Here is an 18,139-nt window from a genome sequence, read left to right as displayed (position 1 = left end):
AATCCAGGATCTCCGCCCCAGAAGTGGTGATCTTGCGGCATTCTAGGCCTAGAGTATTTGGTGGGGACGGCGTGGTGCCTGGGTCAACACTGTCTGCAAATACGCCAGGCCCCGAGGCGCAATGTCTTCATTTCTGCCCTCTCCCTTCACTCTCAGCCACACATCCAGCGAAGGTGGGGGTAATTATCCTTGACCTTATCTAGACTTCCTCTGTTCTCTGACGATGCCAAATTCTGACCGTTTTACTTATCTGGTGGGGAGGTGGCTGCTAGGAGAGAAGGGGAGCTGTGTGTGTGTAGAACACAGTGGAGGGGCAGAAAAAGCGGCTTGTTGGTACTCTTTCAGGCCACAAGGACAGCTATTATACAGGCACTGTCAGTAGGCACTTCCTGTTTAAGTAAAGGGTAAATCTGCGAGTGTCCCAGAATTAAGAGCACCCGGCTGGAGGTAGAGGCACAGGGGGATTGGCTGTCTGTTGATTCTTGTCAAAACTGGGTTTGGAGTACTTGAAATTATACTGTTTTGTCCATTTTTATGTGTTTGGAACTTTTTGTAGTAGTTAATTTAAAATGCTCCTACTCTTGCTAGGGTATGACACTGGTTGAGACCAAGAGTTGATCTTCACACCCAGAGCCACAGCCTCACTCCACCTCTCCACAACCCTGTGACCCCGGGCAAGTCGCTTCACTAAGCCTGAGTCCTGTTCGGGAAGTGGCAGTGATTAAAAGCTTTTTTTTTTTTTTTCCACCTAATCCTCCCAATTTGAAGATCAAGAAATTACTGATCTTCAAATGGGAAGGATTAAGTGAAACAAAAAACCTGATGGACTTGGCACAGTGACCAGCAGAGAATAGTGTTCAGTAAATGTTGAGGGCCAGCACGTCTCAGTCTGAAAGGCAAGATAATAACACGGTGCATAAAACTGGAGTTTTCACAATACTTTGACAGGCTCACAATGCATCAGCAAATAGGACAGTGATTACTCATGATTTGATAAGCTAAGAAAGGAATTCAGAGGTAAAAACACCAGCTAGTCTGACAGATCTGGGCCTAGAGTCCAGGTTGCTGTAATGCACTAAGCAGGCTGTAATCCAGGACTCAGTAAATTGGAAGGAGAACCTTGTCAGAAGTTCTATGCTGAGGGCTGTAAACATAATGGGTGCGAAATAATTGTATATCTGTGTCTTTTTAAACGTGGAGTTTTTTTCCACAGAGGGACTGTGTGCAGTAGAGGCAGTAATAGTGGGGTTAGACAGGCCTGCTACTCTGTGCTACTAGTTTAACCTCTGCATAGATGTAGTTTTTCCTGCTGCCTGCTGAATACCAAATACCATGATGAGTTAAGACCACTGAAGTGACCAGCAGGATTTTAGAACTCTGATATACGTGGCTCCCTCCTTCTAGTGTAGCTTCATAAACTCAACGAATGCATCCCTTTGGTGCCCACTCTGTGACTTTTTCCATCTTTTCCAGCACTGAGGCAGTTGTGTCAAACATCCTCTTGGTCTCGATTAAAGCAATTTAGCATTTTTTTCCCCTCTGAATTCATGAGTGGCAAGTGAAAAATCATTCCTGTGTATTGAAAAAACGTGGATTCTCACATTTCCCATGCCGACCAAGCATGCCAGGTGCTGTTAGAGCCCACCTCATCCAGAGTGCCCTAGGTGGCGGGCCCTCGCCTGCGTCCCCAGCGCTTATCCCAGCACACTGGTTTCCAAAGAACTCCTCAGGTTGACACTGGTTGAATTGGGGTATCCTGGGCCAGCTGCCAGTGTTACAGTAGAGCCCAACCCTGGGCATCTGCAGTGCCGATTTGGTGGCGGTCCGTCAGAGAATGGCCCAGAGACCTGGACCGGGGCGATCAGGGCATAGCCACCCCTTGTGGTCCTTTGTTAGGTTACGTAGGTAGGTCTAAATCCCTCGCCGCAAAAAAGAAAAGGCCTAGCTGAAAATATTATCTTTTAGTCTTTCTGTCTTGTTTTGAAGGTGCTTGACATCCTCCAGCACATCCAAACCCTAGACCCGGGGCAGCACGGGGCGGTGGGCTACCTGGTGCAGCACACTCTAGAGCACATTGAGCGCAAAAAGGAGGAGGTGGGCGTAGAGGTGAAGCTGCGCTCTGATGAGAAGCACAGGGATGTCTGCTACTCCATCGGGCTCATTATGAAGCATAAGAGGTGAGTGCCTGGGATCGTCTGTCCTGCAGTGTCCGTTCCAGAGGGGCTGCGGAGATACACGTGCACCTGGTGAGCCCCCAGGACACAGTGGAGGAGGAGCTGACTGGATCACTTATCCCCTGAGTGCGCACTGCGGGGAGGACAGAAAGCTGAACCTTTTTTTTTTCTTTTTGAACCGTGTCTTTGACCTTTGTGTTTTTTAAACAGCAGCTTACTTTCCTGAGAGATCTTCTAGTGTTTTTAGCGGCCTTTAGATGTTTGACCCTTCTCTGTGTGGGAACATGGAAGTAACTTTGTAAGCCACAAGTTTTTCTCTCATTTCCTCATTGTTCTTATATCTTGTCACTTAATCTCAGTCTCTTCAAATCTGATAGGCCCTTGTTCTATTTACTAGGCAAAATTAAACTGTATCCAAAATGATTGGAACAGTTTACATCCCACCAGCAGGCTAGGAGCCTGGAGTTCCTATTCTCACCTGGTGCTATTGCCAGACCTTTAAAAGTGTACTTACGTGAGAAAGGGCAAATAATGTATCACTGTGGTTTTAGTTTCTGTCTCCTGGGTGACTAAACACGTTGAGGTTCTTTTCATATATTTACTGGCTATCCAAGTTCCAAGTTTCCTTTTATTAAGCGCCTCTTCAAACATTTCGTTTTTCTTTTCTTTTTTTTCTTTTTTTTTTTTTCCTTTGGAGACAGTCTGGGTCTGTTGCCCAAGCTGGAGTGCAGTGGTGCAATCTCAGCTCACCTGCAACCTCTGCCTCCCAGTTCAAGCGATTCTCATGCCTCAGCCTCCCAAGTAGCTGCGACTACAAGCGCACACCACCACGCCTGGCTAATTTTTTGTGTTTTAGTAAAGACAGGGTTTCACCATGTTGACCAGGCTCGTCACTAACTCCTGACCTAAAGTGATCTGCCGTCTCGGCCTCCCAAAGTGCTAGGATTACAGGCATGAGCCACCGCACCCAGCCCATTTCATGTATTTTTTTTCTATTGAGTTATTAGTCCTCCCTAATATGATATGTAGTTGTTCTTCTGTGTATCAGTCTCTACATGACGATAAGTTGCAAGTATCTTTTCCCAGTTTTTGGCTGGTGGTTTTCATTCTTTATTGCAATTTTTTTTTAACTTTTAAATGGAAATTTGCAAAGATTTATAAGAGAGAAAAGACTATAAGGAACCAGGTGGTGTTCCTGTCATCCAGCCTCAACAGCTGCCATACGGGGTGAATCTTACTCTCCCCTGCACCCTCCAGACCTTCCTCCCTGGGTTAATTGACGCAAGTGCTGATGCCGTTTCACCTGTAGCGATTTCAGTATGTACCTCTAAAAGGCAGGGGCGCTCGCTCCTTCTCTGTCTTTTAATATTTAACATCTTGTTATCACATCTAGAAAACCCCAGTTCCTTAACTTCATACAGTATCTAGTGAGATTTCTGTTTCCCCAGTTGTCTCATATTTTTAAATGTTTGGATCAGGATTTGTTAGTCTCTTGGTTTTAGTGATGTCAAATTGGTTAGTCTTTTCCTTTACGGGCTGTATTTTTAGTGCCTTGTTTTAACAAACCTTCCCTATCTTGAGTCATGAAGATACTTTCTATTTTAGAAGTTCTGCATTTAACACCTGAATCTGGGTTGTACTGAGAATTGAATTTGGTGTGCTGTTGTCAGGCCAGGTCCCCATACCTTTTTCTTTTGGGTAACCAGTTGTCGTCTAATCACTTTTTGTTGAAAAGTTTATTCTTTTCCAGATAAAGTGCTATGTTGATAATAAAAGGTGTTTATAAAAGGGGTTAGGGGTGTCCTGAAAAATGATTCACCGTAGAGTAAAACAGGTAACTGAGGATGTGAGCTGAGAAGCCACACGGTTGTCTGGAGGTTGTTGCTGCCGGGTCTGCAGGGACTGACTGCGCCTCCTGTGTTAACTAGGTATGGCTATAACTGTGTGATCTACGGCTGGGACCCCACCTGCATGATGGGACACGAGTGGATCCGGAACATGAACGTCCACAGCCTGCCGCATGGCCACCACCAGCCTTTCTATAACGTGCTGGTGGAGGACGGCTCCTGTCGATACGCAGCCCAAGGTAAGCGGCGGGTTCTTGTGCCAGTGGCCCCGCGGGTGTGTTTTCAGCGCACGTTTGAGCCCTCGGGTAGGTGCTGTGGGCGTGAGCCGTGGGTGCCTTCGGAGGCGGCAGACGCCCCATGGCCAGCCTACAGTCAGCTAAACGTGGCTGGGTCTGCACAGGCGCAGCCCTGGGGTGGGGTCAGTAGTCACACCCTCCCTCCCCTAGGGCCTCCGCTCCCATAGCCCGGACATCTGATTGGCCACTGTCTATGCCAATCAAATTCCTGTAAGTCCTGCCTCCTGGACCCTGCCCTTGGCTCCTCCCAGACTAGAAGGGAACCAGGTGAACACTTGGGGGCCCCCTGGTGCCCCCTGGCCTCCCGAGGCTGTGGCTGCCGGCTGACGCCGGAGACGCCCTCGTGTGGCCACCTGTGGGAACTGCAGCCCACAGTGCCGGCCCTGGGAGCACCTGAGAGCCCGCCAGTGTGCAGTAAGGTTGGGTAGGCGTCCGGGCCACTGCTGCCCCGGCAGGTGCCAGCCCAGGGCAAGGCTGAGGTGGAGACTGACGGAGCCTGTGGAAGCCGGTAAGAGACAAGAATGCCTTCAGTGTGAGTCTCCCTTCTCTTTGTTCCTGTTGAATTTCACCTCCACTTAATAGGATGAATTCAGTGTATGTCTGTCAAAGCATTCACATTGATTAATTAATAATTCACATTTATTAATAAAAATGAACGTGAATGCTAATGTAGTGCCATTCTGTGACGGGCATCATTCTAATGTATATTAACTCCATCTGAGAAACATCATCATCATCATTTTCTAGATGAGGAAACTGAGGCACAGGGAAGCCATTGAGATTTTAACTTAGAGAACACGATTTGAAGCCAGGCAGCTTGACAGAGCCTCCTCTTCATCCATCATGCTGTAACTGCTCGTGTCTGAGGTTTAACCTAACTCTGTATTATGTTCTGATAAATCCAATAATCAAAATATGGGATGTGTAAAAATCTCAGAACTTTCTGAAAGGCTGGAAATTGCCAGGTGAGGTGGCTCACACCTATAATCCCAGCACTTTGAGAGGGTGAGGCAGGAGGATTGCTTGAGCTCAGGAGTTGGAGACCAGCCTGGGCAACACAGCAAGACCTCATCTCTGCAATTTAAAAATTAGCCAGGCAGAGTCGTGTGCACCTGTGTTCCCAGCTACAACACAGCAAGACCCCATCTCTACAAAAAAATTTAAAAATTAGCCAGGCAGAGTAGTGTACACCTGTGGTCCCAACTATTCAGGAGGCTGGGTTGGGAGGATCACTTGAGCCTGGGAAGTGAAGGCTGCAGTGTGCTCTGATTGTGTTGCTGCACTCCAGTCTGGGTGACAGAGTGAGACCTCATCTCCAAATAAAAGGCTGGAAAATAATGATTATTGTCAGTTAATCAGAAACTGAAAGGGTCCCCTGGAACAGCAGCATCAAGATAAATGTTTGTTGAAACTGCAGATCACTTGCCCTGTCTCAGTGTGATGGGGACGGTGTAAGGGGTTTATGTGCTTCTTGTGGCAGATGGAGGCACCAACGGTAATGTTATGTAACTTTTGAAGCTGTGTTGAATATAAACAGTCTCTAAAAGTCAGCACATGATTTGGACATTATTGACTGATTCACTGGGCCACTGGTGCCAGCACGAGTCACTTGGTAAGTGCTTGATACGCTACAACATATGGCATTCACAAGAATAAACGAGCATTTTCTTTCCAACAACACTGTGGGCCAGTGTCTATGGCTTTACCACATGGCATCATTATTCACTGTTTAGGGTTGGTCTTAAGTATTTGGTTTTAGGGGTTGTGATTTGTTCACTTCAGAAGTTGATCTCTAATCATATCTAGGTAAACGTGCAATGTAAGGTTTAGTCATAAAATTGTCATTACTGAAAAAATTAATATCTGCTTGTTGGTTTTACCATCTCAAATTGAGATGGAACTAAATGCTGGGTAATGTTAGCAAATTGGCTTCTTGAATTTAAAATGTAGAACTTCAAAGCTGTTCCTACACTATGATAGTTCCCGTCTTCTGCCAGCGGTTCCATCGGCACTCCGTCAGCAAGCATTTCCTGAGGGACTCTGAGTCCTGGGCTGAGGGGCAGATCTCCCCAACATGCCTGATATGTGGCTGTCTTCAGGGTCCTCCCTCTCCAGGGGACTCTCCTCTAGGCCTTCATCTCCTTCCCCCTTGGGATGTCTGTGGATGTGCTGGTGACTCCCAAAGCCGTGTTTCCATCCCGAGCTCTTCTCTGGGCTCCGTGCCCACCTCTGTAACAGCCCCCAGGCATGTGTGCTTGGAGGGCTCTCAGGGGTCTTCTCTCCAACGTTCTTACCCCGACTCACTGAACCCATTGTTTTAACTCGATTATCTCTGTAAAGAAAGAAAAAACATGAACTCATTGTGCCCCCATACCCCACTTGCTCCTGCCTCCCCCATCTCACTAGTGACACCACGTGGGGGCCGTGTCTTGCTCTTCTCCCCTCGCCCTCGCCCTCGCCATACATCCGTCTACACACCCACTGCTGTCTTCTCATGTGTCTCCCATTTCCATTCTGGTGGTCTCTGCTTGCCTACTTCCTAACTGGCACCTGCCTCCAGGCCTGTCCCCAACGGGGCATTTCCCTTAGCAACAGCAAGAGGATCTTCCTAGTGTGTCCCTGGACCGGGCCACTTGCTGCTTGAATTGACTGACCATCAGGAGTTTCTCATCGGCAGGCAGTCCAGAATGCTTTACCAGGCCCTAGGGATCTGGCCTTCCCCTTACAGCCCCAGCACGGTTCCCACGCCTGGCATACTCCAGCCCACTTCCGTTCATCTTCCTTGAAGTCATCATTCTTGCTCGCACGTGGAACAGTTAAAAGAATACATCAAATACCCCCATTTACCCTCCAGTCGATTCAACAGTGAATGATTCCCATATTTGCTTTATCTATAGAGATTTTACTGTTTTCCTGTACCATTTGAAAGAATATTGCAGAAATGACCTAAATACTGAATTATGTCTGAGTATAAGGAGATTCCTCTGCATAACTGCAATTTATCACACCTAATAACAATTATTTTATAATATCTAATAGTTTTCAAATTTCTCAATTGTCACAAAATAACTTTATGCCTATTTTTGGCTGGTTTCTTAAAATCAGGATCCAGCCAGAATTCATTCACTATATTTGGTTGTTTTTTTTCTCTTTAGTCTCTCTTATTAAAGACAGTTCCTCATTCTTCATTTTTTCCCCCCTTTTTCATATGACTTTGACTTTTTCAAGAATCCAGACTGGTTGTCTTGTAATTTTTTTTTCTTTTTTTTTTTTGAGACAGGGTGCTCTGTCACCCAGGCTGGAGTGCAGTGGTGCAAACATGAGTCACTGCAGCCTCAACCTCCTGGGCTCAAGTGATCCTTCTATGTCAGCCTCCCAAGTAGCTGGGACTGCAGGCATGCGCCACCACACCTGGCTATTTTTTGTGTTTTTGTAGAAACGGGGTTTCACCATGTAGCCCAGGCTGGTCTCGAACTCCTGGACTCAAGCATTCTGCCCGCTTCAGCCTCTAAAAAAGTGTTGAGATCACAGGCGTGAGCCACCGTGCCTGGCCGTTGTCTTGTAAATTGTATAACATTTTGGATTTGCCTCATTGGTTCCTTAACTGTATGATGTCTGCCAGCTGGGAGTGAAGTCTGAGTCCTGATGAGATCGGGATAAGAATTCTTGGGGAGAATACTTCACATCCCTCACCGCATGCTTCCCACTGGGTCTCATCAGGGGCCCCCTGTGAGTGATACTGAGTTTGGTCACCTGGCTAAGATAGTGACTCACTATTTCAATTAAGAAATCCACGTGGTCACTCTGTAGCATCCTGTGAAGATCCTGTTCCCCAGTGACCTTGAACATCATGGTTTTAGCACTTTTTGAATATCCTTCCTAAATCTTTATATGAGAATTGCCGAGTGCTGTTTTTTCCACCACTGTTACTCTCTCTACTTCAACGAACAAGAGCCGCCTTCTTCCTCCCTGCCTCTCCCTTCCCCCTCCCTATCTCTGCTCCCCTGCCCTTGTCTCTGCCGTAGATTCCTGGATTTTTATTTATTCAACGTGTTATAATCACGTGGGACAATTTTATGGTCACATTTGCCCATTTTTAGCCAGTGAGAGGCCAAATTTTAAAAACACATATTAAATATTTTTTTGAACATTTCTGGGTTAATGTGTTTTTATGAAATGTATTTTTTAAACACTTTTCTTGATTTAAATTTCCAGCCTTTGGCTCCAATGATCGTATTAGCCCAGGTAGAACCCATTCATAATGCTTTTCTAATTACTAGCTCTGCACAGAGAGTTGAAGAGTGAATTAGCAATCACATACATATATGACATCTTCAAATAGTTTTAGTTTGTACAATGAAGAGAATTATTCCCCTGGTATGTTCTCTCTCACCTAAATCCTAACGGGATGACCGGCATCTTGCATGTGTGTAATGTTGTGTTCCCACTAGGGGGCGCGCTTTGATACATTCATGGCCCTGGGTGGGAGAGTGCTCCTACTGTCCCGCCTCTCGAGTCTAGGTCAGCCGCCGTATTGAAAGGCCAGGAATTCAACTACCATGTGAACATCTCGTTCTTAAGTTTTGTCTGTAATGGTAAAGCACCTGTACAATGCTTGGTACATGGCATGTCCTCGACAACATTGGTTCCCTTTTCCATAATTTATTTGATACTTCCAAACTCAACTTTACACCCAGACAGTCCTCCCGGCCCGACACACACACACGCGCGCGCGCGCGCGCGCGCGCGCGCGCGCACACACACACACACACACACACACACACACACACACAATCCATGGCCAGCTCGACAACACACACACACACACACACACACACACACACACACACACACACACACACACACACAATCCATGGCCAGCTCGACAACATTGGTTCCCTTTTCCATAATTTATTTGATACTTCCAAACTCAACTTTACACCCAGACAGTCCGCCCGGCCCGGCCCGGCCCGACACACACACACACACACACACACACACACACACAATCCATGGCCAGCTGTACCTGCTGGCAAGTGTGGTGAGGTGAATGGGGATCCTCTGCATGGGGGCGGGGTTGGGTGTTAAGTGGCACAAACATGTCAGAGGGTGCTTTGGCTCTGCTTTCAAATTGTAAAAATCTCAAGCACACATTCTGTTCCAGCCTAGCAGTTCCACCTTGATCCCTCCACACTTGTACAAGGAGGCCTTTGGCCCCTTCGTTAAAATAGCAAGACAGTTGTCATTCACAAAGAGTCTTCTAGTAGCCTGTGGTCTGTGCAGACTGGAATGAATACTAAGCTGCAATTGAATAAGCCAGTTGCAGGCGAGTGGTTAGGATACGTTTTGTTTAAGTACACATACACAAAGCAATACCAAATTTTAAGTATACTTAGGGTATCTAGCTGCCTATGTGTGTGCTCATAGGAGAAGGACTGGAAAGACACACTGGCACCAATGGTGCTTTTGTCTTGGAGAGGAGGACCGGATCAGGACAGGACAGGTGCCCACACAGGACTCATGGGTAGTGTTTCCATAGTATTTATTAATGTATTTTGGGATAGCTGAACGTTAAAATAAGCAGACAGATTTCTCTGAAAACTTGAAGAGAATCCAGGAAGATTTCTCAGGATTTTTCAGAACTTTTAAGTGGTGCCTGGTTCATGTTTTATTCAATTAAGTTTTGTGTTACTTAGATTTATCATTTTTCTTACAGGTAAACTTTGTGAAAATCTTGTTAGTGGATTGGCATTTATTTTTCTTTCATAATACATAGTTGCCAACTTCATTATGTTGTTAATTTTTTCCTGTTCTGCTTCTTAGCAAGCTAGGAGCTCAGGCCAGTAAATGCACCAAATCCAGTCCTTGTTCCTCTCTAACAGCCAGGAGTGGGGCTGGGAGCACCCTCCTGGACTGTCACTTACCTCTTGCCTGGTTTCCCACCGTCCCTGCCTGGACTTCGCATGCGTCTTGTTCTGGGCCCACATTCAGAATTCTGTGTAGTAGCTGTTGGGTCACGTTGCCCTGGCAGATCTGTGGATGATAACCTGAGTTTCCGCTTCTTTCCTCCTCCCAACAGAAGCTGAATGTTACCAACACCAGGCTGTTCCTCGATAATACATAGAAAGGAAAAAGTGGAGGAGAAGGGAACAATGCTGAAACACAGGGCTGGGTCTCTGGAGCAGGGCTTCTCAGCCCAGCACTAGTCACATTTTGGTCAAGATAACCATTTGTGGGGAGCCATCCTGTGCGTTGTAGGGTACTTAGCAGCATCCCTGGCCTCCACCCACTGCAAGCTGGCAGCAGCTCTCAATTACAACCAAAAATGTCTGCAGACCTTACCAGATGTCCCTGTAGTAGCAAAAGAGCCCCCAGATGAGAACTGCTGCAGACGAACTGGCAACAAAGCAGTTATTCTAAACTACCTGCTTGAATTCTGTGTACTTCAGATACCTATGTCCTGTTTACCATTGACAGGTAACAGTGGTTCCCTTAGAGCAAAGGGGATTTTTGTCTCGATGGTATTCCCAGCTTCTTTACCCTCCCTCTACTATTTCTGTGCAGCTCTGCAAGAAAATCCAAACATGGCCAGGCGTGGTGGCTCACACTTGTAATCCCAGCACTTTGGGAGGCCAAGACAGGAGGATCATTTGAGCCCAGGAGTTTGAAAACAGCCTGGGCAACGTAGCGAGACCCTGTCTCTACAAAAAAGAAAAAATCCAAAGGCCAGGGCCCTGGCAGCTGGCCTGGTTAAGATACCGGGTTGTGGTCATGTCCCCGTAAGCCTCCTCAAGGAAAATATGCTTTGCTAGTTGGTTCCTCCTGTTACTGGATGTGAAGAGGGAGGTGGCAGCAGTGGGTGGACAGGAAAGGGCATCTTAGCCAGTGGCATTTTGAAACATTTGCAGCATTTTGTTTTTTAACATTTATTGATTCTTCCCAAGAGAAAATCATCTCTAGAGACCTGGCGACAGTAGAGAGATCAGAGTTAGTGGATGACTCAGTTTCCTTCTGGGAAAAGTGGGAGGTCCTGAAACCACAGGCTCCTGTGTGTAACGTGGGCTGGAGCGTCCCTTTGGGGGCAGCGGTGTTCTCTGAGTCTACCCAGCCCCTCCCTGCCTGCTGTCTCCTGAGTGTTGGGTTTTTCTTCTGGTTCCCTTCAGCCCTGGAATGGGACTGTCTGGTTTGAGTCCAGGGTTAAACCCTTGGGCAGCCCACGCAACAGCAGAAGGGGGCTCGTTCCAGGGTTATGTGGCAGGGGTGCCTGTGACACCACTGTGGGGTCTGGCATGTTGTAAGTGCCCAGTTTAAACTCTGTGCCACTGTGCCACGTCATGGAGCAACCCCTGATCCATGGCCTTCCAGGCCCTTTCTAAGTGGTACAGCCTTTCTACCCCCACCTTTCTTGGAGGATCTTACAAACAGGTTGCTCATTTTCATGGCCGCCTCCTGCTTTGCTGAATTAATGTGCCATCACTTATTCACACAGTGACCTACACTTGGACGTTTACACTGCTCTTCCATTTTTTCTAGCATAAGTACTGTTAAGGTAAACAGCCTCCATACATTCATCTCTGCACATGACGTGTCTGTGACTTCCTCAGCGGTACTGATTTGTTCAGACAGTTCTGTCCCTGGTCACAGTCTGCAGAAACAGCCTAAAACAACATATTCTCACATTTCTTCAGCTCCTCCTGTTTTGTGGTTTAAAAAGAACCCTGCAGATTGAGTCCTACAACTCCTTCCCCCTCTCCCCAAAGACTACCAGTTAAAGTCAGTGCTTCAGAAAGATGCCTGCATTCATCCTGTGTACTTCGGGGATGCAGGGCCTCTGATGCCCTGACTTTGTGTTTCAGGACGTTTAACCCAGCTGTTTAAGAAATAATAGGCCACACTGTTTGTGTCGGTGAGCCCATCGTTGGCCTTACTGGTATTAATTCATAGACCCATTTGCGTTCATTCGAGTGATGGGCAGTGCCAAGGATGGCTTCAGAGTGATCGGAACTGGGGTGCCCCAGGGACACAGTCACAATAGGAGGATCTGCCCAGCCCAGCTCCCTTCCGGTGCCAGGTCATGGAGGGCATGGCTGGGCTTCTCCTGCATCAGGGGCCACACTCAGTCTTGGGCCAGGCCTTCGTGGGCGGCAAAGAAGGGCGCACAAAGCACCGTCCTTTAACTGGCTCTGTGGAGGAGCCTTGTTCCAGTTGTTCTGGGGAGGTGGGAAACCAAGCCTTTTAAATACCTTGCCTGTATTATCTTTTTTTTTTTTTTTTTTTTTTTTTTTTGAGACAGAGTCTTGCTCTGTTGTCCAGGCTGGAGTGCAGTGGTGTGATCTTGGTTCACTGCAACCTCCGCCTCCCAGGTTCAAGCAGTTCTCTGCCTCAGCCTCCCAAGTAACTGGGATTACAGACGCCCGCCACGACGCCCAGCTAATTTTTGTGTTTTCAGTAGAGATGGAGTTTTACCATCTTGGCCAGGCTGGTCTTAAACTCCTGACCTCATGACCCCCTACCTCATCCTCCCAAAGTGCTGGGATTACAGGCATGAGCCACCGCGCCTGGCCCTTTTTTTTTTTTTCTTTTCTTTTCCATTTTTTCAGTCTTATTTTCTATTTCTTTCTTTCTTTTTTTTTTTTTTTTTGAGATGGACTTTTGCTCTTGTTGTCCAGGCTGGAGTGCAATGGCATAATCTCAGCTCACTGCAACCTCCTCCTCCCAGGTTCAAGCGATTTCCCTGCCTCAGCCTCCTGAGTAGCTGAGACTACAGGAGTGCACCACCATGCCTGGCTAGTTTTTGTATTTTTAGTAGAGACGGGGTTTCACCATGTTAGTCAGGCTGGTCTTGAACTCTTGACCTCAGGTGATCCTCCCGCCTCGGCCTCCCAAAGTGCTGGGATTACAGGTGTAAGCCACTGCCCCCGGCCTTATTTTCTATTTCTCTAGTGGCAAAATAGAGAACAGAGAGAAGAGGTAGCATGGTTTTCCCAAGAGATGGTACAGATAATAACATCTGATATCTACATGGGGTTTGGAGGTGCAAGCCACCTTCCATTCATCCCACGGTCTCACAGCAGCCCTGGAAAGAGGCTGCTCGCTGTTGGAAGCTAAGGGCCAGTGTTGGAAAGAGCTCGGGTGGAAAGTGTGGTCTGCGTGAGGGGCTCCTATGAATAGAGGAGAGGGGTGGCAGGTACGAGACTTGTCACCATGTGACATGGCAGCTTCAGAAACTTAGCCACTACCAAAAAGAGAGCAGGCAGGGATAATCTTGTCCCATTGTCCAGTCAGAGAGACCTGTTGAATCTCTAGTTTGCCAGTCCCCAAGAGACCTTTGGAGTTTTGCTGGAGCCAGACATCCTGCTCAGAGATGAGGAAAATCCTGCTGTTCCGTGGGGAGCTCTTGGGACACCCGTGCCACCACCCACGTTCTCCTGATTGCCACTTGCTGCCCTTTTCCCATTACCCTCTCCTGACTCCTTAAACATCTTCAGTCTTCCCTTCTCCACCCCAAAAATGCCACCTGGAAGGGGTGATGGGAGGTTCCCTGGATGAAAGGTGTGGCAGCAGTGGACATTGTAATGAGAATGCCCGTGTGCCTCTTTACCAACAGAAAACTTGGAATATAACGTGGAGCCTCAAGAAATCTCACACCCTGACGTGGGACGCTATTTCTCAGAGTTTACTGGCACTCACTACATCCCAAACGCAGAGCTGGAGATCCGGTATCCAGAAGATCTGGAGTTTGTCTATGAAACGGTGCAGAATATTTACAGTGCAAAGAAAGAGAACATAGATGAGTAAAGTCTAGAGAGGACATTGCACCTTTGCTGCTGCTGCTATCTTCCAAGAGAACGGGACTCCGGAAGAAGACGTCTCCACGGAGCCCTCGGGACCCGCTGCACCAGGAAAGCCACTCCACCAGTAGGGCTGGTTGCCTCCTACTAAGTTTAAATACCGTGTGCTCTTCCCCAGCTGCAAAGACAATGTTGCTCTCCGCCTACACTAGTGAATTAATCTGAAAGGCACTGTGTCAGTGGCATGGCTTGTATGCTTGTCCTGTGGTGACAGTTTGTGACATTCTGTCTTGATGAGATCTCACAGTCGACGCTCCTGTAATCATTCTTTGTATTCACTCCATTCCCCCGTGTCTGCATTTGTCTCAGAACATTTCCTTGGCTGGACAGATGGGGTTATGCATTTGCAATAATTTCCTTCTGATTTCTCTGTGGAACATGTTCGGTCCCGAGTGAGGACTGTGTGTCTTTTTACCCTGAATTTAGTTGCATATTCAGAGGTAAAGTTGTGTGCTATCTTGGCAGCATCTTAGAGATGGAGACATTAACAAGCTAATGGTAATTAGAATCATTTGAATTTATTTTTTTCTAATATGTGAAACACAGATTTCAAGTGTTTTATCTTTTTTTTAATTTTAAATGGGAATATAACATAGTTTTCCCTTCCATATTCCTCTCTTGAGTTTATGCACATCTCTATAAATCATTAGTTTTCTATTTTATTACATAAAATTCTTTGAGAAAATGCAAATAGTGAACTTTGTGAATGGATTTTTCCATACTCATCTACAATTCCTCCATTTTAAATGACTACTTTTATTTTTTAATTTAAAAAATCTACTTCAGTATCATGAGTAGGTCTTACATCACTGATGGGTTCTTTTTGTAGTGAGACATACAAATCTGATGTTAATGTTTGCTCTTAGAAGTCATACTCCATGGTCTCCGAAGACCAAAAAATGAGGTTTTGCTTTTGTAATCAGGAAAAAAAAAAATTAATGAACCTTAAAAAAAAAAAAAAGGTTTTGAAGGGAAAAAAAGTGGTTTCACACCTCTTGTTATTCCTTAGAGGCACTTCAAGGCCTGTTCGAATGTGGCAGGTTAGAAAGAGAGAATGTCTTTCATTTGAAGAGTGTTGGACTTGTGTGAAAGGAGATGTGCGTGTTGGAATCTGCTTTTCCAAGCCGCCAGGGTCGTGACGGCAGCAGGACGAAGCCTGTTGTGGCATCTTCTGGGAAAGCCTGACCATGTGTTCAGACGGCACTGGCTCCTTTCCGAAGTTCTCAGTAACTGAGCCCAGAGTAACTGCACGTCTTCGTGCAGCTCTGGAGTTCCCCCAACTCTCGGCCTGCCAGTTCTCAAGCGAGCTAATCTTGTCATTAATCGATAGAAGCTAACTTCTGAAGTTAGGACCTAGTTACTTTGCTCTCAACGTTTAAAATAATGCAGTTGCTCTAGTGAATGGGGCGTTAGGGGCCTGTCTGTGCATCTGTCTGTCCATCTGCATGCAGTATTCTCACCCATGTTGAATGCCTGCTGCTTGTTTACCCTTTGGAAACCCTGGGGTGACCGAGGTTTGGAAAGCCACCTAAGACCACTTCATAGCAGGGGAAGGCTTGAAGCAGTTACTAGAAAGAGATGGGGATTTGGCCCCTGGCTCCTCCAGCCTGAATGAGCTATTATCCACTGTCCATGTTCCTCATCAGTCAAATCCAAAATCAAAGGATTTGAACCTGCATCTGGAAATGTGACCACTCACAGCACCTGGCCCGCCGAGGTTGGGAGGATTGTACACTACTCTGATTTAAAGGGGAAAGTTCGATAATGTGGAATTAATTAATATGAATGAGATGCATTAATAAGAACCTGAGCATGCTGAGAGTTGGAATTGTTGGTTTTCTGGTTTGATTGATTTCCTTTTTTCTTAGACACATCAAAGTCAAGAAAGATGGTTTTACCTTTACTGACCCAGCTGTAAATATGTATCTAGACTGTTTTTAAATGTCTTTCTTCATGAATGCTTCATGGGGCTCCAGGAAGCCTGTATCACCTGTGTAAGTTGGTATTTGGGCACTTTATATTTTTCTAAAAACGTGTTTTGGATCCTGTACTCTAATAAATCATAAGTTTCTTTTTAAAAATTTTCCAAAACTTTTCTCCATTTTAAAAAGCCCTGTTATAAACGTTGAACTTTCACAATGTTAAAATGTTAAATATTTGGATATAGCAACTTCTTTTCTCTTCAAATGAATGCCAAGATTTTTTTGTACACTGATCAATAAATGGAACTTATCCAGAGAAACCACGCAAATGGCCTGCCCAATTTCGTTTCAGGACAGAAAGCCCAGCCATGACTTGAGTAGAATGTCTCTCCCCTCTCTTCGGATCTAAATATGAAAAGTATGTTCTGAATTTTTCTGAGCATTGGTGAGCGGACAGCCTACTTGTAAACCATGACCTCCTTGCCAAACGTTAATTTTATCAGCTCACTAGTAACCTTTGAGAATTATCTGGTTGTCATGCAAAGATTGCACTTTTTGAATTATGTTAAAACACATGTTGTAAAATGAGAACTGCTCATGCTTTGAAAGAAAACCAGGTTCTTCGTGCGTTCTGTTGCCGTTGATTTGAATGGCTGCGCTGTATACGATGTGTCCAAAATGTCCCCAGAGCACTGTTTCTGTGTGATGTTACTACCTACTATGTGGGAGGAAAAAAGGTTATAGGTTAAACAAAGTCAACTGACTCTATGGTGGTGTTTCTCCATACCTGTAATGCACAGTACTGTGCGTCGTGACTTTCTAAGAGAAGTGTGCAGCGTGTGTGTCATCTTGATATATTAAACCCCGGAATTTCCCTCCCCTACACGCACACACCATCCCCGGGGGTCCGGTGTTCGCAGACATGCTTTGAAAAGCTAGCTCAGTGAGACATCAGTTATGTCCAAAATGAGTTTACCTTAGAATCAGACCGGTTTTGCCAGGCGTCATGTTTGCAAACATTATCCACCTAATCAGATTTTGAAAGGCCGGCTTTCATGTCGCCTGCCTGAGACTCATAACAGATCCCCATTATAAGCGCATTTACACAGCAAAATGATTTTATTGAGAAAACCAGCATTAAGTACTGTTGCTAGCTCAGTTTTCCATTGCATACTATCTACTTAAAGCCCTGTTCTCATTTGTAAGTGTTACGGTCTTTCCCCATGGAGAAAACTGAGCAGAGCTGCCGTGTCGCAGGCTTTCTGCTGCTGATGTCATGCATCTCTTTGCTTTCCCCTCCTTAGTCCATACTCCAAGTAAGTGAACTCAGACCACCAGCAACTTTTTAACCGAAAAGTGTCTGTACCATGATGATCAAGATGCAGCTCTTCATGTTTTTATTTTGTCTTTTTTTTTTTTTTTTGGAGGGAAGGAGAGACATCAACTAGACAAAATGCAAAATTTGGATGTGGGACAATTGCTTTTTGGAGACGTGAATAGCTGTACTGTATGTATTATTTTGTGTGGCATGCTAACTTTGAGCCAGGCACTGGCCTAATAAAGTCTTTGTAATCCTCCCAGCAATCCTATAAGGCAGACGCAGATAGTAAAGAGTTTAGGCTTTACAGGCCGCGTACAGACTGTCACATGTTCTCTGTTTTTAAAAGTGTCAACAACATTCTTAGCTCAAGGGCTGTACAAAAACAGGCTGCAGGCGGGATGATGCCCACAGGCCATAGTTGGCTGACCCCAGCTAGGGTGTAGGCACTTAGCATTCCACTGGATAAAGGGGAAACCCAGGTCATACTGTGTGTGCATGGGTGGGAGGCCGGATGTGGAATACAGGTGGTCCCTGAGTCGCCAGGAACCACTGAGCTCCAGCTGTTCACACCCACACTCTCCGGCGCAAGCAACTACCTCGCCATGGTTTAGCCTTGGTCTAGCAGCAACTTTAACCTTGAATGTTGCATTTCTGAAAAATTCAGAATCTTGAAAGTAAAGGACATCCCTTCGGTGAATAAAATTATGTGCAATTATAGAATACATGTA

General features: G+C 46.1%; 1 protein-coding gene across 2 annotated transcripts in view; it reads left to right on the top strand.

Annotated features, from left to right (window-relative positions):
* Nucleotides 1-16,413, top strand: part of FBXO21 (F-box protein 21) — a 47,005-nt gene extending 30,592 nt beyond the window's left edge. The window contains exons 10-12 of one of the 2 annotated variants that reach the window (XM_002823827.6): nt 1,987-2,177; nt 4,103-4,260; nt 13,925-16,413. In XM_002823827.6, coding sequence (XP_002823873.1) covers nt 1,987-2,177; nt 4,103-4,260; nt 13,925-14,115 — 540 coding nt within the window. In that variant the 3' untranslated portion in view covers nt 14,116-16,413. Of the gene's footprint in view, nt 1-1,965; nt 2,178-4,102; nt 4,261-13,924 lie in introns of both variants that reach the window. The other variant, XM_003778133.5, reaches the window with a different exon arrangement.
* Nucleotides 16,414-18,139: the final 1,726 nt, after the last annotated feature.

This window comes from Pongo abelii, chromosome 10 (assembly GCF_028885655.2).
Source record: "Pongo abelii isolate AG06213 chromosome 10, NHGRI_mPonAbe1-v2.0_pri, whole genome shotgun sequence".
NCBI classification, from domain to species: domain Eukaryota; kingdom Metazoa; phylum Chordata; class Mammalia; order Primates; family Hominidae; genus Pongo; species Pongo abelii.
The sequence above is the reverse complement of the archived record's forward strand: the minus strand, read 5'-3'. Positions and strand labels throughout refer to the sequence as shown.